This window comes from Mirounga leonina, unplaced genomic scaffold (genome assembly GCF_011800145.1).
Source record: "Mirounga leonina isolate KUSES-001 unplaced genomic scaffold, KU_Mleo_1.0 Mir_174, whole genome shotgun sequence".
Taxonomy (NCBI): Eukaryota; Metazoa; Chordata; class Mammalia; order Carnivora; family Phocidae; genus Mirounga; species Mirounga leonina.
This window is the reverse complement of record NW_023270451.1, coordinates 75,582,071-75,607,353: the sequence shown is the minus strand read 5'-3', so window position 1 is coordinate 75,607,353 and position 25,283 is coordinate 75,582,071. Positions and strand designations below refer to the sequence as shown.

At 35.1% G+C, this 25,283-nt stretch overlaps 1 protein-coding gene across 3 annotated transcripts in view; it reads right to left on the bottom strand.

Annotated features, from left to right (window-relative positions):
* Nucleotides 1–25,283, bottom strand: part of TRIM24 (tripartite motif containing 24) — a 97,266-nt gene that overhangs the window by 30,468 nt on the left and 41,515 nt on the right. For all 3 annotated transcript variants that reach the window (XM_035021187.1, XM_035021189.1, XM_035021188.1), the window contains 5 exons: nt 21,892–22,039; nt 14,815–14,947; nt 9,127–9,243; nt 6,155–6,269; nt 3,113–3,259 (listed from right to left, as the gene is read on the bottom strand). In XM_035021187.1, coding sequence (XP_034877078.1) covers nt 3,113–3,259; nt 6,155–6,269; nt 9,127–9,243; nt 14,815–14,947; nt 21,892–22,039 — 660 coding nt within the window. The remainder of the gene's footprint in view (nt 1–3,112; nt 3,260–6,154; nt 6,270–9,126; nt 9,244–14,814; nt 14,948–21,891; nt 22,040–25,283) is intronic.

The window sequence follows — 25,283 nt, the reverse complement described above, 5'->3', positions numbered from 1 at the left end:
CATTAGTTATTCAGGAGAAAGAAGAGGCATTCTAAGAAATCTACCAGTACCCAGGCAAGAGAGCATCATATACTGTGAGCCCCAAGGATTAGAAGCAAGGTGTTGGCATTGAGACATTCAGGAAAACATAAAGAAGGTCTTCAAAGAATCATTAGATGGGAGGAGAGGAAAAAGGAGAAAAAAGATTGTAGAGCTCCTTTTTACTACTTATAACTTAATAGTTTCCTAATTGCTATTATTATAGAAATATTTACCGCTAGTAAAAAAAATGATAGTGCTTTACTCTCCTGGTCTTTCTTCTGTCAATATTTCTTGCCTTCCTTCTAAATTATATAAGGATAAACTCAATGTTAACAGGTTGACAGAAGAATCCTGAGGAAATACTGTGAAAATGTTTCAAAATATATTTAAAATTGGACTTCTGAAAAGATTCCACTGTTGCATTGGGTTTTGTTTTTTATTGACCATAATTCCTATAGCAAAAAGATGAACTGAGAATTCCAAGCCGAGCTTGAAATTTCAGACCTGCAAGGCATTTCTTCTTATTTTTTTAAGCACATAAAAGCCATCATTTAAAGGATAACCTGAGTAAACATGGCTATATGTACCAAGCGTAAGAACTATGAAGAACAGAGCTGTAGGATACAGCAAATTTCAAATTTTTCAAGGTTGGAAACCCTTATAAGTGTTTACAAATAATCATGAGCCTCAGCTCTATATGCATTATAGGCAAATTATTTTATTAACTACATTGGCTACTGGTAATGCCTTAAGGCCCACTTGGGTTCCATAGGCTTTTAAAAATTAGAAAAAAATGATTTAGTCAATTGGGTATTGGTTCCTTATAATTGATTCCTTATAATTTGCTGAACCCATTTTCTCCTACATGTAAAATAAAACAATCTCCCTCTCTCCTATGTCAAGAAATCATTGTGCAAATTAAGTAACCATCTTCTATTTTTACTGTTTTCTCTTATTATAATTGTAAACAAAATCATAGAATAAAATCAGAGAAATTTTTAAACAGAAGAGACTATCTTATGAATGTCTTCCTACACGTATGTAATAACAATATTCAATATTCCTAACTTTTCATTCATAATTGAAAAAAGACAATTCTCTAATTTTCTACTTTTCTTCTTTTTCGGTTTCACTTTCAGAAAAACATTCAGGAAAACAGAGAAAATAAGTACTATATAGAAATTGTTTTTCATACATCAATAAAGCAGTTTAAAAAAGAAGACTCAAGAAAGAGTGTATCATTGAATATTATGAAAGAAAAAAATTCTAAGAATAAATACAATGCATGATTAGGAATAGTTTTAGAAAGAGTTACAAATCAGTTTTTTAATAAGTCTTAAACTCAGTGTTTGAACCTAGTTTATAGAAGTTTATCCAGGAGTACATTTCCTTATTTCAAAATGGTTACAGAAAAATTCTGCCACCTGATTCCAGAAATGGAATAGGTGAACAGAAAGCTGATTTGGATGTCCTAATTTGATTTCAAAGGCTAATTCTCTGTGGGATCCTTAATAAAATGAAGGTAAGGCGGGAATTTTTCAGAATGTTTATATGGTTCGACTTCCAGTGGCTACATATCTTCAAGATCCTTGCTACTAAAGGCATAGTTGACAGATCCGTGGCATTAGCATCTCCCAGGAGCTTGTAAGAAATACAGAATCTGGCTCCACTCCACACTATTAAACCAGAATCCTTGGGTGATTAGTAGTATGCAGTGACTGAATATTTTCAGTAGCAAGGTTATAGATTACTATCAAAATTGTTCATCTAATAACACAGCCACTCTTCTGTAGCAAATGGGGTTGAAATATACAGTACCATAGATGGATGCCAGAGTAAATAATGTACTGTCGACAAGAGAAACACAGCCTCTAAGCTCAGGTGTCCAAGATAGAATTCTGGTTATATACCTCTTAACTTTGTAACCTTAGGCATGTGACTTAACTCTGTGCCTTGGTTTCATCATCCATACAATAAGGATGGGCGGTATACCTAGCCTTTTTTTTTTTTTAAAGATTTATTTGCAGCCTTGACCTCACGACCCTGAGACCACAACCTAAGCCGAAACCAAGAGTCAGAAGTTTAACTGAATGTGCCACCCAGGTGCCCCTAGCTATAAAAAATGAGCCAGCAATTGCACTACTAGGTAGTGCAAAGGATACAAAAATGCGGACTCAAAGGGGCACATGTTTATAGCAGCATTATCAACAATAGCCAAATTATGGAAAGAGCCCAAATGCCCATTGACTGATGAATGGATAAAGATGTGGTGCATATATTACATAATGGAATATTACCCAGACATCAAAAAGAATGCAATCTTGCCATTTGCAATGACATGGATAGAGCTAGAGAGTAGTATGCTAAGTGAAACAAGTCAGTCAGAGAAAGACAAATACCATATGATTTCACTCATATGTAGAATTTAAGAATTTAAGAAACAAAATAAATGAACATAGGGGAAGGGGGAGGCAACCCTTAAGAGACTCTTAATTATAGAGAACAAACTGAGGGTGGATGGGAGGGAGGTGGGCAGGGGACAGGCATAAATGGGTGATGGGGATTAAGGAGGGTACTTGTTCTGATGAGCACTGGGTGTTATATGTAAGTGAGGAATCACTAAAATCTACTCCTGAAACCAATATTACGCTGTATGTTAACTAACTAGAATTTAAATAAAAACTTCAAACAAACAATACCCCCCACCCCTCAAAATGATACATAAGTTTAAGTGAAATATTACGTGGACAATGTTCAGAATTAGTGTCTGGCACACTATAGGTGATCAGGAAATATTTACTATTATCATTATTTTTAGTATTAAGTTCAGTAGCCACTCAGAGGAAACCCAGAAAAGAATAAAACAGGAATGACAATGGTAGATTAAAACTGAAGTTATACCTAAACCATGACAGTTAAATATATTTTTAAAAACCAAAATATTTTGACCAATTAAAATGAGAAATAGGTAAAGGGCAATGCAGTACAAACAGACTAATAATGAACACTTCTGAATTTCGAGTGTTCCAATACCTCCACTGTTTCTCTGCGGTTTGATGGTGCGTTAAATGCATTACTTAGTCTATCTTACCAGTCGCTTGCTATAAAGCAACGCTGTACTGCTGCCACTGGAAACTGCCCACTTAGAAAAATGCATGACATGCTCCAATTGTTTAGAAAGTCCAGCCACTTCCTGTTGTTGTTGCATAAGTTTCATGCGATGGTCCTTTGCAAGGCTCTGAAAAGAAGAAAATGTCAACATTCGTCCTGCATATGACATACTTTAACGGTCATTTCCAGATTACCAAATTAGAATAACTGCCACCTCTGAGAACCCAAATAACAGAAACTTAAAATATGCTTAGTGTTTTTCTCCCTTAGTATAAAGGATCACTCGCACTGCCACAAAAAACTGTGCCCCGATACTGCAGAGCTGCTGCTGCTGCCACCACCATCACCACTGCCATTCCTGCCTCTGCATCCCCACTTCCACCCCAGGCCCTTGGTCTAGTTTGACAGGTTCTGGGAATTTAGGTCTCTGTTCATGCAACTTCCAATATCCAAAAAGGGACAAAAGCCATGGATTAACTATGACAGAGTAAATGCCTGTTAAATTCAATATTCACAAATAAAATAGAAGTATCATCCAGCAATCTTCATAAAATTACCAGATCACACAATTTGTGCAATCACAGGATTTCACTTTTCAGGCATTCCAGTCTTGACTGCAACCACTTTGTGCCCAGTCATGCCATATGGTAGACAACACTTATACTTTGTATGTGGTTAGAAAGGGATATGATTTTTGTCTATTGAGAACTACCTTGGGAGCCAATTGATAAGATGACTAGAGGAGCCAATGCATTCTCAGAAAAACTACATAGAAGCAGAATACAGAATACCTCTAAGCGAAGTACATAAGCAAGAACACAGATTAATCAAAAGTAGAGAGCATTGGGGGTGCCTGGGTGGCTCAGTCAGTTAAGCATCAGACTCTTGGTTTCAGCTAAGGTCATGATCTCAGGGTCCTGGGATACAGCCCTGCGTCAGACTCTGTGCTCAGCGGGGAGTCTGCCTAGGATTTTCTCTCTCCCATTGCCCCTCCCCATTTGCGTGTGTACGTTCTTTCTAAAATAAATAAATGTATCTTAAAAAAAGAGAGACAGAGAGAGAGCACGCACTGAACTTGGGTTGTTTTAAAGTTCTTTATCCAAAAGTCTTTGTCTGCAAGGAAAGGGGAAGACAGTAGGGTTTTCTACTGATCCTGAAGTTTAACAGTAAAATTGCTACACTCTAATATGGATTTACATTCTCATTAAAAAAAAGGAACCTGGTTCCTGACCCTAGTCAGTTTCAAATTTGGAAAATACACAGGTGAAGTGAATTAAGGGAAAAACTGCAATGATGGTCAATGGCTTTGTCACGTCTAATTTAAGTTTAGAGATTACTTATTTTTTACAGAGGTCAGAAATATCCTAAATGTTTCTTTGGAGACATGCTAGAAAGAATCTAAGTTCTGTTGACTTTGGGAGAGATTGCATATTGACAACGAGAAGCCCTAGTTACTTGGGTCTTCCATGGTAACAACTATTTGGGCCGATTTCTGGATTCTTAGATAAAAGTGGCTACATTTGCTTTAGGAGGATTCTGTAAACCAGGAGAATGGATACGAGGACCAGAGTAAAACTGTATAGAACTGTAAGTCAATAAAGTTGATTACAAATAATACTGATGACTAGGTTCATTCCCAGAGATTTGGGATCTGGTCATCTTTTGTTATCTTCAAGTGATTCCGATTTATAGAGAAGTCTGGAAAGAGCCACAGCAATATGTGCACTGCTAATCTCTGAGAAAGCAAATCTAAGTGATGTTTGATTTTAAGCAGAGCTTGGAAAACTTTTTAAATTGTTTAAATGCTTCTATTTAAAAAAAAAAAAAAAGAATCAAAGAACCTTGAAAAAATAGTTCCCGTAAATGAGGTTGCCTGGACAGAACACTTCTTCACTAAATAAGTATCTGTTTCCAGAAGAACAGAGAATTATTTTAGTCTTTGTTTCTTGTATGTCTGATAAACCATGGGAATGACCATGCTTTCCCAGGAAGGATAGGACTCTCTGACAAAGACCTTATAATTTTGTCAACTACAAAATAAAGAGTTTGAACTAAATTATTTCTGGGAGTGTTTTTTTTCTTTTTCTTTTTTATTTTTTTTGCATCTTTAAACATCAGAATTCTTATTCTCTTCTCATTGTAAATTGCTGCTTTACTGTGAATTCTTTCTGCACCAATGTACTAAAAGAATACTAAAATACCATGCAATTAATATTACTTTAATATACCATGAAGAAGTTGTAACCTCAAACACTGACTTTGGATCCTGACCTTCATGAGTGTAATAAAGCCCCCGAAGACCATATCTTTCTTACCATCGTGAGAAACAACTATCCTAAGTGCCTTGAACAACCCTCGCTACATACTGCTTTCACAGTTAAGACTATAAAATGTTGAAAGCAGAAGGCATATCCTTTTACCTAATTTCTCAAAAGGTTAATTAAATGTGTATGTCTGAAAATGAAATACGGCTTTGTTATCATTCTAAGAATTTTTGCTCAATTGCACCACTTCGGGGACCCAAAGTTGTTACTTCAATGAATCTAAAATGATTAATCTCTTCAACATTTACAGAGCTCCTTCTTCAAGCAAGGCATTGTGCTTTGTGCTACCAAGTACACATTAAGCCATAAACTGTCAGCTACAATGTAGAACTGGGCAAAAGAAAACTTGGGAATGGGGCGCCTGGGTGGCTCAGTTGGTTAAACGACTGCCTTCAGCTCAGGTCATGATCCCATGGTCCTGGGATCGAGTCCCGCATCGGGCTCCCTGCTCTGCGGGGAGCCTGCTTCTCCCTCTCCCACTCCCCCTGCTTGTGTTCCCTCTCTCGCTGTGTCTCTGTCAAATAAATAAATTAAAAAATCTTAAAAAAAAAAAAAAAAAAGAAAACTTGGGAATGGAAAAGTATTATTGAGTCATAAATGGAAACAATTATATGAAAAAGGGATTCCAAATTCACAAATACATGAAAAAATACTATATTAAATTGCTACAACATACTGTCCCATTAACAGTAACTTACCTCAAGCTGATGCAGTAGAGCTTTTCCTTTTTTATTTATTTCTACCATCAATGTAAATATAGCAACTTTAATATCCTGTTCCACCTGCTTTTGATTTTGATTTACTTCGATTATCCTGAAAATTAAATGAAAGAGGGGGAAAAAATCTAAAATCTAAGGTAGAATATTGTTTTCTAATATTTAAAATTGATTTTTTAATGTAACTTAGGCCAAGTTTTGTTTTAAACTCTTAAAAGCTCAGCTGTTTCTAAGGGTCCTTCAGTTTGAATCGACTTTCTTGAAGATGACATAGCAGAAATGTAATTCTTCTGAAAGACACAGTCACTTAATTCAATCTTAAAATCAAAATGTATAAAATTGCAAGAGAATGAACACATTTTAAGAAAATATGGTTTGGAAAGATCATGATGAAAATCACCCAAGAAAATCAATACTTGGCCTAAAAGGTGGACAAAAAAAAAAAAATGATTTATAAACAAGAAAACCATGACTCTGAAAGTGTTTGATTGTATCCACTGTAACTAAGAAGTAGGAAAGTATAAATGTGTCACCCTTAGTCATCTGAACTGGTACAGCATTCATTATACCTGCACAGAGGCAAAGAGAACAATAGTAGTTTGCTACTTTTAATAATACATTTGTCTTGAAATAAGCAGCTAAATACTTTATGTTTCATCAACTACCATGTACCGTTTCTCCTTTGATTAGAGAAAATGGAATGCTGTTTTTATGGAGATTGAGATAGACAGAAAGAAAATACACAGCATCACACCAGACCATCTTATAGAAACAGAAGAGAATAATGGGACACCCACACTAAACATTTTGAGATAAATAAAAAGTTTCATTTCTCCAGTCTGTTTCTCCGAAAGTTACCCACTGAAACTTAAAACCAATAGGTCATGGATTTTATTCTCTGTTGTAAATTCTTTAAGGTATTTAATTGGCACCAATATTGGCTATGAGATCAAGAAACCCAGACAGATCTGGGAAGCAAATAACTCCCTGAAACAAAACGAAACCCCCCAAAACTAATTTAAATCCTCATGATGGTTGAACATGATGAAAAAAGGACAAGCAATGCTATGTTTGCACATGCATAAAAATGAATTAATACCAAGTAAGCCAACCCAGTAAATGTAATCCTTTTATAATCAGGTAGTCTATACAGATATGAGCAATTAGCATTTAATCCAAGGATTCTTTAAGTCTTACCACAATTCAAAAACCAAAATCCTTCCATTCAAAATGTATGACTTTGTAGAAACAGCATAAACCACTAATAGAAAGGTAAAAAAACAAATTTGGAGAATTCACACTATCTGATTTGAAGACTTACTATAAAAACCTACAGTCATGAAGAAAGTGGGGGTACTGGCAAAAAAGAAAAACACAAGAGAACAGAAAGAATAGAGTTCAGAAGTAACCTTATACTTATGTTGTCAACTGATTTTCTACAAAGGAACCAAGGCAATTCAATAGCAACAATACAGTCTTTTAAACAAAAGGTGTAGGAACAAATGGACATCTGTATGTTACAAAAAAGTGAACTTTGGCTTATAGGTCACACCGTATACATGACAGAATAAGATAAAAGTCAAGAATATATTTTGTCAAGGGTGGATCTTTTACACAAAATTAGTTATTTTACAATTGCTACCATTTGTCATTTATAAGGTAGAAGCACCCAGAACTATCTCTATCATTCTGTAAATATCCTTTACACATTTTCAACTACTCAGATAAAAAACTTTTAAACCCACCACTTAACTCTATTTGGCAAAAATAGTATTGTGATTAGAACATGGTAAATCAAACAGTATTTGGTTAATACACTTGTTATGTGAAAGAGAAAGGTAAAATGAGAGCTGATAAGAACAATAAAAACAAAAGACACAATAGAACTGTATTATCACAATGAATAAAAATGGGTATAATAATACTACTGAAGCATCAAGAAGAGGGTAAATTATGCTTAAGAATATCTTTAAAAGAATTCAGTTAAACCAGGGAATTACTTGGAAAAAATTCCCACCATAGCCATGCTCCAAAATGACAAGTATAACAGATTATGATGATTGGTCTTAAGGAAGATGAACCACGAAAGATTTTTTCTCTATGAGTGATTCAAATCCCCTGTGAGGACTCTCTTATTTAGGCTCTTTCTAAAAAGCATTTTTTGATTTATTTAGGTAGTGATAGGTTTCTTTTGTATGCAAAACAACAAAAGAAGGGAGATATGGGATTTCATAGGTGTCATAAAGGTTGTAAATATGTCAGTGTGGGTTCCAAATGGGATAAAAAAATGGGGAAGACAGACAAACTCCCTCTTCCATGTGGAGGTTAGTGGTTTACTCCCCTAATCACTGAACTGTGAGATATGAGCCTTTGTACAGTTGAAGAGGAGGACTCCTGTGGAAAACAAAAAGTATAACAGGTAACATGTAGAAACTATGTAAGTATTGTATCTGATAAGGAATAAAACGTGTGTGAAACTGTTTAATGGTGTCCTACGATCTCCACTTTATTGCAGTTAGAAGATGAAAGCATAGAGAAGGCATCTCAAAGTTGGCCAACACTTAAAAAAGCAATTTTATATATATAATCAAGTAAAGTATTTTACCATACTGGTAAAAACAGTTGATTTTGTTTTTAAATCCTGGCATTTCTTTAAAATTCGAAACACCAGATAATTATAAATTATCAATACCTACCAGATAAATGAGCCATTACTCAATGTAGTTTATTACCAACAGTTTTGAAATTTCATGGCTGAAAAGAATGTTTTCCAGCCCAATTTCCAGAAACCCAGTTTTTAGAGAAGTCTTATGAACTACATGTTATTAGAGCCATCTAACAGCTTACTTGGACCTATTTTACCATGAGCTAAGTAAAATGTCTGTTCTAAAAGTAAATATACTTAATACATTATATAAAGATGATTTTTTATAACACCACAAATGTAAATTTACCTGTTTTGGATCTGATTTCCTGTGAATTTTATGTATTTTGTTTTTTCCATCAGTTTGGTGATTAGTGTATCTATGATCACTTTCTGATTCTGAAAAGCTTCTTCTATAAATTGGTATCTGGAAAGATAAGTAAACAAGCCAATTATTTCAAGCTAATATATCTAAAATGAGGAAAAGCCCCCAGATAGAAACAATTTAAGATAACAAATTATAAAAGATGTAAATAATAATAATCTTTAAAAAAACATTTTAATACATCTCTAGAAGGCAGGTTTTTCATGCTCTCAAAATTATCCCTAAGAATGAGGGAGTCTTTTTTTTTTTTTTAGAAAGAGGGAGTCTTTACAGATATTATTCATGGATACTCTAAATTATTTTGGAAATTTGGGGAAGATACACATTTATCATTTATAGTTTTAGAGTCTTAGAGAGCTCACTTGGCTGACCTGGCAAAAAGTAGTCACAGATATTTAAGTAGATTTATTTACTATTTTGCAATTTCATAATTATGAGAGTTTGATGCTGTAAACACACATTTTAAAGATCACTTTTAAACATTAGGTGGTTGTGCCACAGAGGTCACAAATATATGCCTTTGGGAAAAATGGAAAGAGTAAGAAAAACTCTTGATGTTATGCCTTGCATGCAATAAGGCTTCAAGCAATGTAACATACAGCACTTTAAAAAATTTAATTTGGAGGTCAACATGATAACCTCTGACAAACTATGTAGATAACTCAAGAGTAGCTCCAGGGAAATAGTAATGTAGAAGATAACTAGTTTTATTACTTTTTCATAAAATGCATAAAATACAGTATTTTACATAATATGATTTAAAAGTGCAAGTGCACTTAAATCAGTAAGTATTATAAATAGGGTTGCCAGCATTAGAAAAAAGGGGAACACAGTTAATAATTCTGTTGGATTTCCTTTGTATATAATGCACTCTTTGGGACCCCGATATAGTGTAACGTTAATTGAAATGCTTAAAATAGTCATTGTTGTTTTGTTCCTAAGCTTGTCTAAAAACTTTCAATATTCCAGTTACGATGTTATCTAGTCTTTTTTATAGACAATCTTTATCAGGTTTAGGAAATTTCCTTTATTCCTCATTTGCTAAGATCTTCCTAATGGGTGCATACACACTTTTTTTTACAGAATGTTTCTTCTGTCTCTATTGAAATCATCATGTATCTTCCCTTTATTCTTTTAATATGAATTACATGAATGATTTTCAAATGTTAAGTGAACTCTGTATACCTAAAACAAAGCCAACTTGGTTGCAATTATATTGTCCAAAAATCACACTACTACTGGATTTGGTTTCCTACTTTATTTCTTAGAATTTTCACATTCATTTCATGGGTGAGACTAGTCTGTCATTTTCTATTTTTATTCCCCAAAAAACAAGTTGGAGAGAATTCATTCTTTTATCATTCTCTGGACAAGGCTGTATGTATTTAAAGGTGTTCTTTTTACTGCACCTATGTTGTTGATTCATCAATTAAGTCATTTGGGTCTGTAGTTTTCTTTGTGAGAAAGTTACAAATTATGGATTTACATTAAAGGGCTATTCTGGTTTTCTAGCTTATCTTGTGTTAATTTGGTTAAGTTTTATTTTCTAAGAATTATCCTCTTTCAAGTAAAAATTTTCAAATCTATTGACAGATAACCTTTTCATAATTTTAAATGCCTTTAGAGATGTGTTCATGCCCCTTTTTGCTCCTAGCATCGGTTGGGTGGGCCTGCTCTCAGTCACTCTTAAAGGAATTTGTCAATTTACTAGTCTTTTGAATGATCTGAATTTTGACTTCACTTCATTAATGTCTGTACTTATCCTTATTATGTCCTTTCCCCCCATTTACTTTAGGTTTAATATACTCATTTTTCTAATTTGAGGTAACTGTTTAGTGCATTTACTTTTTATCCTTACTATCTACTATATACACTTCATGATATCTATTTTCCTCTCATCATGGCTTTAACAATATATTTAGGATATTATTTCCATTATCATTCAGATAAAAATATTTTCTGATATCCATTGGGATTTCTTCTTTGATGCTTTATTTACATTTATTTCTAACTGCTTATTTTGAAATAATTTCTGAGTTAAATCTGCAATGGTACAGAGATCTATACCTTTACACAGCTTAGTTTTTCAAAAATTGACTCATCATAACTCTTTAACACCTTAATAATCAGTACGCATTTCCTAAACACAGGGTATTGTTATGCAACTACAGTATAATAATTAAATGTAAGAAAATGGACACCAAGATAATACTCTTACCTACTCTACACATCATATTCTAGTTACATCATTTGTTTCAGTCATGTCCTCTAAATCACTTTTCCCCTTCTAGTCCAGGCTGCAGTATGGGATCATGCATTGCTGCATTTAGCTTTTGTATGAATTTCATTTCTTCACTTTCAAATTTTTGGAGAATTTTCTCATCTATTATTATCTTCTAGATTTAATTGCATTGAGTTTATGTTAGACTTTGTATGATTTTAACCCTGTGAAATTTAAGACTGCCAATTAAATTTTTTCTTTTGATGTTTGAAAAGAATGTGTATTATTAGGTGCAGTGTTCCTTAATGTCCACACAGTCTTTGCTAATTAGGTTATTTGAATCTTACCGAAATATCCTGATTTTTAATCTGCTTGTTTTGTCAATTATTGAAAAAGTATGTTAAAATTTCCCACTCCATGGATTTGTCTATTTGTTCTAAGTTCTGTCATTTTTTGTTATATATTTTAAGCCTATGGGCATATATATATTTAGAACTGTTATATCTTTTAAATGGAGAGCCTTCTATTGTATAAAGTGTCCTTTGTCTCAAACAAGTCACTTTGATATAACAGCTTGCCTTTGCTTAGTGTTTATGTAGTGCATCTTTTCCTAATATTCTTTCCATATACTAGATTTCAGTTGTTGTTCTTATAAAAACAGTAAATAGCAGATTTTCTATTCTCTTTCTTATCCAGGATGAAATCTTTTAATTTGGAACATTTTATCCATTTACACTTATTGTAATTACAAATATACTTATAGATTTACCAACTTACCAAGTCCTTATTAAATCCCATCTGTTGTCTTTTTTTGGCCTATGTTCAGACTGATTAATTACTCCACTTCCCCTCTCTGTTAACTCTGATAATCACAGACATTTTTACTATTCTTTTAGTGACTACTCTAGGCATTACAAAATACAGATCTGGACTCACCATCTAATATTAATTTGTACTTTTTTACCCTTTTGAGTCTTAGAACACGAATTCCATATCCTCCTAACATGTCTGTTGTGTAATACACAAAACACACACACGACACACACCAATAAAACATTTTTGTTACCTATGTCAACATTTATCCAGATTTACTCATCCTTAACCTTTTTAATTGCTCTTCATTCCACCATGCATTAACAACCATTTCTCTTTTGCCTAAGGTATACTTTAGTGAGGTTTTACTGGGGATTTATTATCCTAGTTTATTTTGTCTGAAAATGTCTTTCATTAATCTTCATTTTAAAAAATGGAGTATAAAATTTTAGTTTTGTAATTATTTTCTTTTTGTACCTTAAAAATATTTCTTTTTATCCTGCTGGGGATTTATGGGGCTTCCTTAACATGGGCTAGACATCTTTCTTCAGTATTACCACATTCTAAGCCATTATATTCTGTCCTTAAATGTTGCTTCCTTCCCGTTCCCTCCCCCTTCTCTCTTCTTGGGCCCCAGTTACACCCTGTATTACTACTACTTCTACTTTCATCCTTCTATTTACCATGCTTCATTCTGGATATTTTCTTACTTTTCTTCTAGTTCATTAATTCTCACGTCCTGCTATGTCAAATCTGTTACGGCCACTAATGAGTTATTTTCAGTTATGGCAATTTTCAATTCTGGATTTTCCATCTCATTCTTTTTTATAGTTTTCAGTTCTCTACCCAAATTTTCCATTTTGTCTCTTATCTTCAGTATAGAAAGATGCAGCCCTAAGGGTCTTTTTATATTATTTGTTGTATCTGCTAGATTTTGTTCACTATGTTTAATCTCCTAGAATACTCGATTACTTCTAATTATGTGTTGGACAATTTTGCAAAATTCATTACTGAATAAATCTAAGGCAGAAGATGATGTTTCCTCTCTTCAGGAAGGATTTACATTCGATTCTACCAGGGCACCAGCAGTATGATATCAATTTACTGTCTGGGTACTAAAAAAATTTGATGCTGAGGCTTCAGTCCCTAGTCAGGAACTATTTAGTATAGTAGCTAGTTCATCTTTACTGTAATAGTGTAGACTTTCAGGATTCCAAATCAAGGCAAGGAGAAGCCTTCCACCCCTGTAATCCCTGAACTCCAATTCCTATCTTCCCAGCCCTGTGGCCTATCAGAAGTGTTCCCCAATCTCCTGGTCAATGCCTCAAAGGGGAAAAAAGCTCTTATCATTCTCCGTTCCCACTCCAACCTGATCTAGTAATTTTTTACTAATAAGCTCTAAAAATTTTTTATCAATGACTTCTATATTTTGTCCAGGTTTTCTAGTTATTCTCACTGGTATGGTTTGGTCTAAATTGCCTAGTCTGTCATTATTGGAACCCTAGACCAATTTTTCTTTCTTTTTTTTTTCTAGTTTTTATTTAAATTGCAGTTAACATACAGTAAATAATATTAGTTTCAGGTGTAAAATTTAGTGATTCAACACTTACATACAACATCCAGTGCTCATCACAAAAAGTGCACACCTTAATCCCCATCACCTATTTAATCCATCCCCCCACCCACCTCTCCTCTGATAACCAGCAGTTTGTGAGCCTAGACCATTTTAAGCAATTTTATTTGTATCAATCAGAATCTTACTATTTATTTATTTTTTTAAAGATTTTATTTATTTATTTGACAGAGACACAGTGAGAGAGGGAACACAAGCAGGGGGAGTGGAAGAGGGAGAAGCAGGCTTCCTGCCGAGCAGGTAGCCCAATGAGGGGCTCGATCCCAGGACCCGGGGACCATGACCTGAGCCGAAGGCAGATGCTTAACGACTGAGCCACCCAGGTGCCCCCAGAATCTTACTATTTTAAATAAATCAGTGGTTGCTGACTCAAATGCCTATGGGAGGTCAGATTTAAAAATAAGCTTTGGTAGGAACTATAATGAATTGGGAAAGGCATGCCTCGTTCTACAGAACACTAAAATGAATTCCACCCAAATGCTGACATGCAAGTGTATGGGGCCCAAAGCCATAATAGGTTCCAAATCCAAAGATCTAAATTTTTTTTCTTATTGTAAAATCTCCTCATTTTACAAACAACAATTTGGCAACAAATTATATTTATTTTCAAATAGTGTGTAGGTCAGTGGTTCTCAACTCAGGGTGATTTTGTTCTGTAGGGCATTTGGCAACATCTGGAGACATTTTTCTTTGTCACAACTGGGAGGATGTTACTGGAATCTAGTGAATACAGGTCAAAGATGCAATTAAACACCATACAATGAACCAGAAATGCCCCCACAACAACTATTAATAGCACCTAAGTTGAAAAATCCTGGAACAAGCCAACATACTGCTGGCCAAACAAAACTTTTTTGCTGACTGCCATTTGGCTGGGGTGCCAGCAGTCCTCTATTCCTCATAAAGCTTATTATAAATATAAATATATAATTAAAGATGCCAGTACCTATGCTCTTTATGCTCTAATAACTGGCAGTCCCGGCATGTCAGTTTATCACATGTTTCACAGTAAAGCTTCAGCTGCTCCTTCTTATGAAAAGGACAAAACACTGGTCGCTGACTGGTCACACCAACTGCCTCTGCAGAAACAATGGGAGGCAAAAAGAAGAAAATTAATGTAACTGAACACTACATAATTACTATTAATTTAAATTCGAATCTACTGAGATATAAAATAGCTATAAATAGTTTCTGACACTATCACTACTACTAGGCTTTATATTAAAATAGCATCGTATGGTGACAGATGGTAGCTATGCTTGTGGTCAGCACAGCATAATATATAGACTTGTCAAATCACTATGTTGTACATCTGAAACTTATGTAACATTGTGTCAACTATATTTTAATTAAAAAAAAGAAATAAAATATTAAGTATTCTCAGCATTTTAGAAGGAAAAGATAAATAAGATTTTCTTCCCAGAAATTCAAATTAACTCAGGAGAAAAAGAAAGTATATAGTTAAAAATATGCTTTATGAAATTAAAAAGTCTTAAGAAAATAACCCAGGTAAGTGAGTGTGAATCAACTGGATGTTTTCTACTCCAAATATGGGAGGAGATAGTTTTAAATGGAATTCAGAAAATCTAATAAAAATGTATAAACAGTATGATGGAAAAGTTATTTTCCCACTTCTGTAAAAAATCCTTACAGAGGGTATGGTACCCATTAACACAAATAATCATAAAGTTTTCACTATATACTATAGTCCTCCATGTAACTTCTTTTTAATTTTCTTTCTTTTTAAGAGAGAGCACACAAGTGGGGGTGGGGGCAGAGGGAGAGGGAGAGAGCAGTACAGGGGTCTGGATCTCACAACCCTGAGACCACAACCCGAGCTGAAATCAAGAGTCCATGCTTAACTTAAGCCACCCAGGCGCCCCAACCATATAACGTTTTTTTTAATTATTAAAATATAATGTATTATTTGTTTCAGGGGTACAGGTCTGTGATTCATCAGTCTTACAAATACACAGCACTCACCACAACACATAATCTCCCCAATGTCCATCACCCAGCCACCCCGTCCCCTCACCCCTCTCCACTCCAGCAACCCTCAGTTTGTTTCCTGAGATTAAGAGTCTCTTATGGGGGTGCCTGGGTGGCTCAGTCGTTAAGTGTCTGATTTCGGCTCAGGTCATGATCCCGGGGTCCTGGGATCAAGCCACGCATCAGGCTCCCTGCTCGGTGGGAAGCCTGCTTCTCCCTCTCCCACTCCTCCTGCTTGTGTTCCCTCTCTCGCTGCGTCTCTCTCTGTCAAATAAATAAAATTCTTTAAAAAAAAAAGAAACAAAGAAAAAAGAGTCTCTTATGGTTTGTCTCCCTCTCTGGTTTCTTCTTGTTTATTTTTTCCTCTCTTCCCCTGTGATCCTCTGCCTTGTTTCTCAAATTCCACATATCAGTGAGATCATATGATAATTGTCTTTCTCTGATTGACTTATTTCGCTTAGCATAATACCCTCTAATTCCATCCATGTTATTGCAAATGGTAAGATTTCAATTTTTTGATGGCTGCATAATATTCCATTGTATATCTATACCACATCTACTTTATTCATTCATCTGTCGATGGACATCTGGGCTTTTTCCGTAGTTTGGCTATTGTGGACATTGCTGCTATAAACACTAGGGTCCAGCCATATAACTTCTGAATAGTTACCCAGAGTGACAATAAAACTGAGCAATGCTTATGTTATAATGTTAAATAAATAAAAAAAAAGAATACAAATAAATATAATTATTGATTAAACAGTAAACATCAGTTATGTCACTAATAATCAAAGGTAAAAATCCAAACATTTCAGAAATAATTCCACTTCCAGCAATACCCACTATTAATAACCTGTTATGTGTTCATCTGGTTGTTTTTCTATGTATGTAACTACATACATTAGTAGGTACTTTCTTTTATAAAATTTAAAAAAACGGCATTACACACACTACCTTATAAGATTTCTTTACTTAAGAACTCTTAGATACCTTTCTTATTTTGTTTTAGTTTGAGAGAGAGAGAGAGAGACAGAGTGCGTGCACACACGCATGTGCGCGCTCACACATTGGAGCAGGGGGGAGGGGCAGAGGGAATGAGAGAATCTCAAGCCCACTCCACGCTGAGTGTGGAGCCAGATGTGGGGCTCACAACCCTCAGATCATGACCTGAGTGAGACCCAAAATCAAGAGTTGGATGCTTCACCGACTGAGCCAGCCAGGTGCCCCTCTTAGATACCTTTCTGGGTTAGTAAATATATCAATTTATTTATTAACTGCACAGTATTTCATCAAATGAATATAACCCTTGCAGTGGACGTTTGAATGTTTCTCATTTTTCAATATTGTATAATAATGCTGAAATAAACATATGAAATGTATAAGTCATTGAATGTTTCCACAGATAAATTCCTAGTAGCAGAATTGTTGGGTCAAAGGGTGATTTATACAAATATAAGTACATGATCCTCCAAAAAAAAATTGTACCAATTTGTACGCTTACCAGTGTAGAGTGGCTATTACCTACATTACTAACAGCATTTTGTCAGTATTTTTAATCTTTGCCAATCTTACAAAAAAAAAGATTTCACTACATTTGGACATATTTCTTTAATAACTGAGATAGAACAACTTTTCACATTCATCAACCATTTGTATTTCTCTTAAGAACTGTCTGTTCATAACCTCTGCCATTTTTCCATCCAATTGTCTTTCTTACCAATTTGTAGACACATTTGATAATACTGCTTGCCAAAGATTTTAGAAATATTTCCTCCAGTCTGACTTCGTTTATGGTATTTTTCTAAGTAGATCCTTAACACATTCTATAGAAAAATTAATCTGTTTTTATTTTTTGTGGCTTTAGTTTTAGAGAACCTCTTCTAGAAAGGCTTTTTCCTAATTATAAAAATGTTTACTTTTTTTCTTATAAGTGAAATTTTATGGTTTCTCTTTTAAATATAAATTTTGTATTTATCTGACATTTCATATACAGTTGACCCTTGAACACCATGGGTTTTAAGTGTACGGGTCCACTTACACATGATTTTTCTTGATAAATACAGTACAGTTACTGTAAACGTATTTTTTTTCCTTATGGCTTTCTTAACATTTTCTTTTCTCTAGCTTACTTTGTAAGAACACAGTATACAATACACACACACACACTCCCACACACACTTCCTACAAAATGTGTAAATGTGTTCTGGGGCACCTGAATGGCTCAGCTGATTAAGCATCTGACTTCAAATCAGATCATGATCTCAGAGGCCTGGGATCCAGCCCTGAGTTGAGCTCCCTGCTCAGCGTAGAGTCTGCTTGTCCCTCGGCCCTTCTCCCCACTTATGCACGCATGCGCGTGTATGCGTACTCGCATGCTCTCTCCCAACCAAATAAATTTTTTTTTAAAAAGTGTGTAATTGACTGTTACCAGTAAGGTTTCTGGTCAATAGTAGGCTATTAGTAGTAGTAAAGTTGTTAAGTATTGGGGAGTCAAAGGTTTACATGGATTTTCGACTGCGCAGGGGTCAGCACCCCTCAAGCCTCATGTTATTCAAGGCTCAGTTGTACTATCAATATTTACAAAATCTTACATGTATGCCAGCACACAGAATGAGTTCACAGACTCACATTTTCTGATCATAATAAAACTATGAAGTTGAAACAGGAAACAAAAAAATCCAAGTAATGGGAACATTTTCCTTTTTCCTTTTAATGAATTCTTGGGTTCATAATAATCACACTGTTAAGCAACTTGCTTTTTGCATTTAATATACATCATGGCCTTCTTTCCATAGCATTATTTATAATCTACCGAACCAGAAAATAACAAATGCAAAAATCTGTGTATCTTCAACTGCATGGTCATAAATGCAGAATAGATTTTTTTTTTTTTTTCTAATTAAGTAGGTTCCAATGTGGGGCTTGAACTCATGATCCTGAGATCAAGAGCTGCATGCTCTACTCACTGAACCAGCCAGGTGCCCCCATATATGCAGAATATTTAAAAAATAGTAGAAATCTAAGTGGCAGATTATATCAAGCTTTAAACACTTATTAATTCTACAAAAGATAAAAATAAGTATCAAGTATTTATGTCAAATAAGTTAGTAATAGAACTTTAAAATCAGGGTAAGCTGGAGAAATTAAAGATAAAAATAATGAACTAAAATATATAAAGGATAATTAGATAAATAAATTTCAGAGCCGTTTCTGTGGATAAAAACAAAAAGATAACCTACTATCTAGTCAGATCAAAAAGCAGGCAAAAGGGAGGGATGGGGTGGCTGGGTGTAGACATTGGGGAGGGTATGTGCTATGGTGAATGCTGTGAATTGTGCAAGACTGTTGAATCACAGATCTGTACCTCTGAAACAAATAATGCAATATATGTTAAGAAAAAAAAAAAAGCAGGCAAAAATGCATAAAACTCATATGGAAGAAGGAAAATAACTAGAGAAAATTAGCAATATAGTAAAAGACTATTAAAAGCACAACACATCAAGACCAAATGCAATTAATTCTAGCAATGCAACAATGGCTTAGTATTACTAATGTGAATATCTTCACAGCTTCCCTGTACCCTTCTCCTTGATGTGCATGCCATGTAGGCATCACAGTAGACAGAGTGACCATACATCTTTAATTGGCTTCTGGGTTTGTGCCTGCTCTTCAACAATAACTATAGAGCTTCTGATTTAGGTAATTAGAACATCATATCACCCATTTATAGACTTCCTTTACTTACTGAAGAATTTAGATCCTGACTTGGTCATCCTCCTAGTCTTCAGTGTCACCATCACTCTGGATGATTTAGAAATCCACATAGATTACCACATAAAAACAAGGCTCTCAGACTTTCTATCTCCAGAGACCTATACTCCATTTTAGCTCCTCACATCATGGTCCCACCCTAGACTTTTGATTGTCCATAACTGTTCCACTTCTACAATCATAAATTCAAATATCCACTCTAATAATTTCTACTTTCTAACCTTCTAATTCTTAGTTAACTACTCTTACTGTGCCTCAAAGATCTCTAGGTTCCTAACAATTTCTTTCACTCTATCAACTGACACTATCAACTTCATTTCCTTTATACAGTTAAAAAAAAAAAATCCTTCATTTAGTAAATGCCATGATTTGTACCTCATTCTACTGAACTTCTGCAACACCTATGCTGCTAAACTCCAACCCTAAATAAGTTCAATTCTTCTCTATACCCACATGCATACTGCTGAGGTCCAAAGGAGGAAGTTTTATTTATTTATTTTTTTTTAAAAAAAGATTTTGTTTATTTATTCATGAGAGACAGAGACAGGCAGAGGCAGAGAGAGAAGCAGGCTCCCCTCGTAGCAGGGAGCCGGATGTGGGACACGATCCCAGGGCCCCAGGATCACGACCTGAGCGGAAGGCAGATGCTTAACAGACTAAGCCACCCAGGCGCTGCCCAATGGAGGAAGTTTTAAGGCCTATACATCAAATGTAACCTGGATGCTACCAAACAATCTGTTTCTGAAGCTGGAGCTCTCTTTTACCGGGGTTATTTCAGGTATCCCACACATTCCTGATCTTTTCATCTTATTTTCTCTGCTCAATTTTTCAATAGATGACTGAACCACCAAAAAAGAGAACTCTTTCAGGCACTATCTATTCAATTTATCTGAATCTGTACCTGGCCTCTTCTCTTTTGTCTTTTCCTCATTAGTGTCCTCAGAAATTATTTCTCCTTTTCCCGTGTCACCAGACTCCTAGCCTCATCTCTGATTCCTTCTCCTGAATCTTACTCTCCAGCTACATTCAACTGTCTCCCTCTGGAAATCTGGGTGTGTACTTCAGTTTTCCCTACCCCTCTCCTTCCTGTGATGAACTTCTATTCCCCCTTCAAGCCCCAGATTTGGCCTCCAACCTAAATCCCCAAATCTGAGTTTGGTGCTTCTTTCATGTGTTCTCATAGAACTTAGGAGGACAAACTATGATTGCTAATTTGTTTGTAGTCTTCATCACACTTATAACTTCTGTGGGGCAAAAGTATCTGTTTGATTCATTTACATCTCCAATGCTTAGCAAAGTTCCTGGAATATTGAATAGACAAACACTGGTTGACTTGGATTAAAAGCAAAAAATTATTTTCAAACAAAAATATATTAATGAGCCATAAAAACAAATGAAGTTTGATAAATGCTACAACATGGATAAACCCTGAAAATAGTGATAAGTGAAATAAGCCAGATACCAAAGGACAAAGGTATAGGATTCCACTTGCAGAAATAAGCAAATTTGTAGAGACAGTAGATTAGAAGTTCACAGGGGCAGAGAAAAGGGGGGAATAAGCATTATTATTTATTGGGTATTGTTTCTTTCTGGGATGATGAAAAAGCTTTGGAAACAGTGGTGATGGCTGCATAACACTGTGAATGCCATTAATGCACCATACACTAATGAACTGAATGAACCACCTTAATGAACTGTACACTTAAAAATGGTTTAAATGGCAAGTTGTAAGTTACATATATTTTACTACAATAAAAGAATACATTAGTAAACTTTACATTATAAGCAATACAATAAAAACTGAGAAGCCGTAAATTACATAAAAAACAGAGCTTCTTTAGTTATCTACCTATCAAATATCATGAACCAGGTTTATCACAACAATATCAGAGGGGAAAGAGTTATAAGACTTTTGTTAAGCCCACCTCTTGTCAACACCTTAGAAATAAGAGACCTGATGAGAGAACATAAGTTTAAAAAGCAACTTTTTTTTTTCATTTGCTATACATTTACACCAAATTAAAGCATTTACAGGAAGTGGGGGGGCAGGGGTTGGGAGTATGAATATAAGGCAGAAATATTCTGTATCTATTCATATTTAACATTTTTAAGTACTCAAATTTCAATTACAATACAGACCTCCTTATATTAAAAAACAAGAGTGTATTTAATGCTTACAAGTGTATTAAAACAAAGTTAGTACAGGAAGAGAGAAAAGAGTGGGAAGGATAGAGACAAAGAGAGATTAAAACCGATTTATTACCTGGAGACACTTCCTCTTTCTGTCTCACAGTGTGGTCTTTTGTGAACTTCACTCTTTGATGAGCTCTGATGCATGTCTTACAGAGCCACTCAACACATTCTACACAAAACCCATTAGCTTCTGCATTGTCCTCACAGCTTGTACACACCTAATAAGAGAAACATGTCACAGCAAGTTTTAAGAAAAATGCAAAGGTGGTCAAACAACTAGTCATATAAAATTGATATACCAATCATACTTGCCTCTATCAGTTATCTTAACAGTGTTTGTAAATTTAAACTGACATGTTTTAAATTATAAACATATGAAATGGAAATATGGCATTGTCCTTCATTCAATATATCAAATACTCCAGGCACTATGCTAAGTGCTGAGGATATAACAATGTGGAAAAGCAAACATGGTTCCTGCCCTTATGATACCGAGTCTCATAGATGGGAGTGTGCGTTCATATCCCCATTCCCCACTTATTAGCTAGGTAGTTCTTGGGCAGGTTACTTAGAACGCTCATCTTTAAAGTGAGGTTGGTAACAGATTTTATTGAGTAGTGCTGAGATTAAATGTGAGGCACACAAACATTACTGAAAGAATCACACCAATATGTAATTACAAACTGAGAAGTGCCATAAAGGAAAAGTATGAGAAGCTATAAAAGCATATGATAGGGGAAACTGATCTCATTTTAGTGGGGTTGGAGTGTTGGAGAAAGCGAGAGATTACCCAGGCAAGGCTTTCTCTAAGGAGATCATATTAACACTAAGATATGAAAGTTGAGTCATCAATTACTGATGAAAAGACTTCTAGGCAGACAGAACAGCATGTACAAAAGCCTCTGGCAAGAAGAGTACAGCAGGCTCAAAGAACTGACAGAAAGTATGACTGAAGTGTAGAGATCAAGGGAAGACTGGCAAGAGAAGAAGCTAGGGGCAAGGTAGGCAGAGGGGCCAGATCAAGCATGATCACATGGCAATTTTGGTCCTTGTCTGAAGAAGTCTTCTAAAAGCTTTTAAGTAAGTGACATGGCTAGACTTGCAATTTTAAAAATCACTGCCACTGTGATATAGAGAACAGATTATAAAAGGGGCAAGTGCTTTCTGCAGAGACAAGTAAGAGGCTTTTTCAGTGGTTTAGGTGGAAGTGGGAATGAATGAGGAAGACTGATGGCAAAACTGGTTCAGAGGATGCACTGGATATGGGAGATGAAGAAGGGACAGCTCCTTTGTTTCCAGCTTCTGTAACTGTGTAGAGGGTGGCACTATTCTCTGAGAAAAGATATTAAAGTTACATGTAAGCAGTCCTCATGTTATCTTTTGTGGCTGGGGGAAAAAAAAATTCCCCTCAGTTAGTGCTTTACGTTAGCCAAATTCCAAATACCTGGATAACATTTTCATTAATTCAAATCTGCCTTTTCTCAGCTCTTATCATCTTTAATCTTTCTAACATTATTGACTCCTACTTCCTAGATATCATTTGGATTCCTTGATACCTCCAGATCCTCTTATCTCCCTGATTGCCCTCTGGATCCCACCTCCCCCTTCCTCCTCCAATTTTGTACATTTTTGTTAGATCTGGGGACTGTCTCATCTACACTCCCTTAGCTTCAGCTATCCTGTCTTTAAGGATGTCACCCAAAATTTAATCTCCACACTATAAGAAAGAATGAGGGATCTACAGTATATGAAGTAAAACAAAAAAAGCGAAGTGGAAAAGCAAATCATGCTACTGCTCTTCTAAGAAAGATGGGGATGGGTGAAATAACATTTGCTAATATTTTAAAAATAACATAAAATTACTTAAAATTATATATAAAATATTTTAAATGGAAGAATAAAGGAAATTAAATGGTTACCTATAGGGTAGAGAAGAAATAAGGTACATGGGTAGATTAAACAGCCATAGTTTGAGTTCTCTCAATACACTGTGTTTTATAGATTTTACTTTATGAATGTTTTATATGTAGTCCTAAAAATTACAAAAATTAAATCCCTAAAAAACAAAAGCAAATGAAACAAATGCATCTGCCTATCAAGTGGGTGGCTTGACTGTTCAGAGAATTATTTATTTCAAGTAACTTTAAAATATTACAGTGTATGTTAACTAATAGGAATTTAAATAAAAACTTGAAAAAAATTATGATTTGACTATCTCCAGTGCATACATGCAGTAATTGCTGTCTTCCTTGCTTTCTATTTTGACAGAAACAGCTCTACAATTTCTACTTTCAGGCCCAACTCTGTTCTTCCATACTCTTACTCTGAAAACTGTATTTATGCTTTATAAGCTGGTTCCACATTAGATTCTAACAACAGATGGTGCTGGAGGGAGACTGCAATGCCAGAGGAAGAAGGTACTTCATCATCTTAGCTGTCTTGCTATTTGCTTGCATTTTCTGTGAACATCATGCCAATCAATGCTACTTCACTCCAGCAGAGGCACTTCATTTCCAGAGCAGCACTGAGCTCTAGTTTGCAGTTTTTCCAATCCTCATGGAACCAGCTTTGGAGATATTGACACCACAGGCCTACTCCTGCTCCTGAGGTCTGCAATCCCAAGGCCAAACGCTCAGACACCAACATGGGACAAGCAGCACTGCCTCTTCAGATGTCTGAACTGATGTTCCACAAGACCCTTCCTCTAATTTTGACTAATTCCAACCTTTTCTCTTTGTTCTCTGAGCTGCTTCTTTATACTTGGTATCTCTATGATACTTTAAATATTTTTTACTTATACTTTCAGTAAACAAGTTTGTATCTAGTTAACAACTCTTAATTTTAAGAATTAAGATGGCTCCTGATTGAACCAAAACCGATACAATATACCCTATAATGTAGATATATTTGGAGAAAATAAATAATTATGTCAATGTAATTGAGTACCAAGATTTCCAATGTCAGATAAGTGAGATAAACCTAAAATCAAAAAAGTAAAACCTACAAATCTAAATTGGACTTATAAATATCAATATATACTTGTGGTATATTTGCTTTTTCCTTCCTAGGCAGTTGCTGCTTGTGTATTTTCAACAATTAGGCACCCATTACCTCACATGGAAGCACATTTTATCTTTGGAGAGCGCACTATTGAGCCAAATGAAATCTATTTCTCTTCTTAAAGTCTTCTAGTTACAGGAATCTTAGATGTTATATCCTCCCTCAGTAACTTCTCATGAGCGTCAAATCAGGCTGTCAGTTTGCTTAGGGGTGGAATACATTCACATTTAGTAATCACAGACTTTATTCCCTCTGCTGAATTTGAATTTTCAGCAGATCCACCACTCTCCTGATAATTGAGCAGTCTTCTCGGTGCTGTTCAAATGACAGTCAGGGCAGGGAAGGAAATGGGGAGCGTTCTGTGATCCTCAGCAGGGTCAAGGTAGAACCTCAAAGACTGGT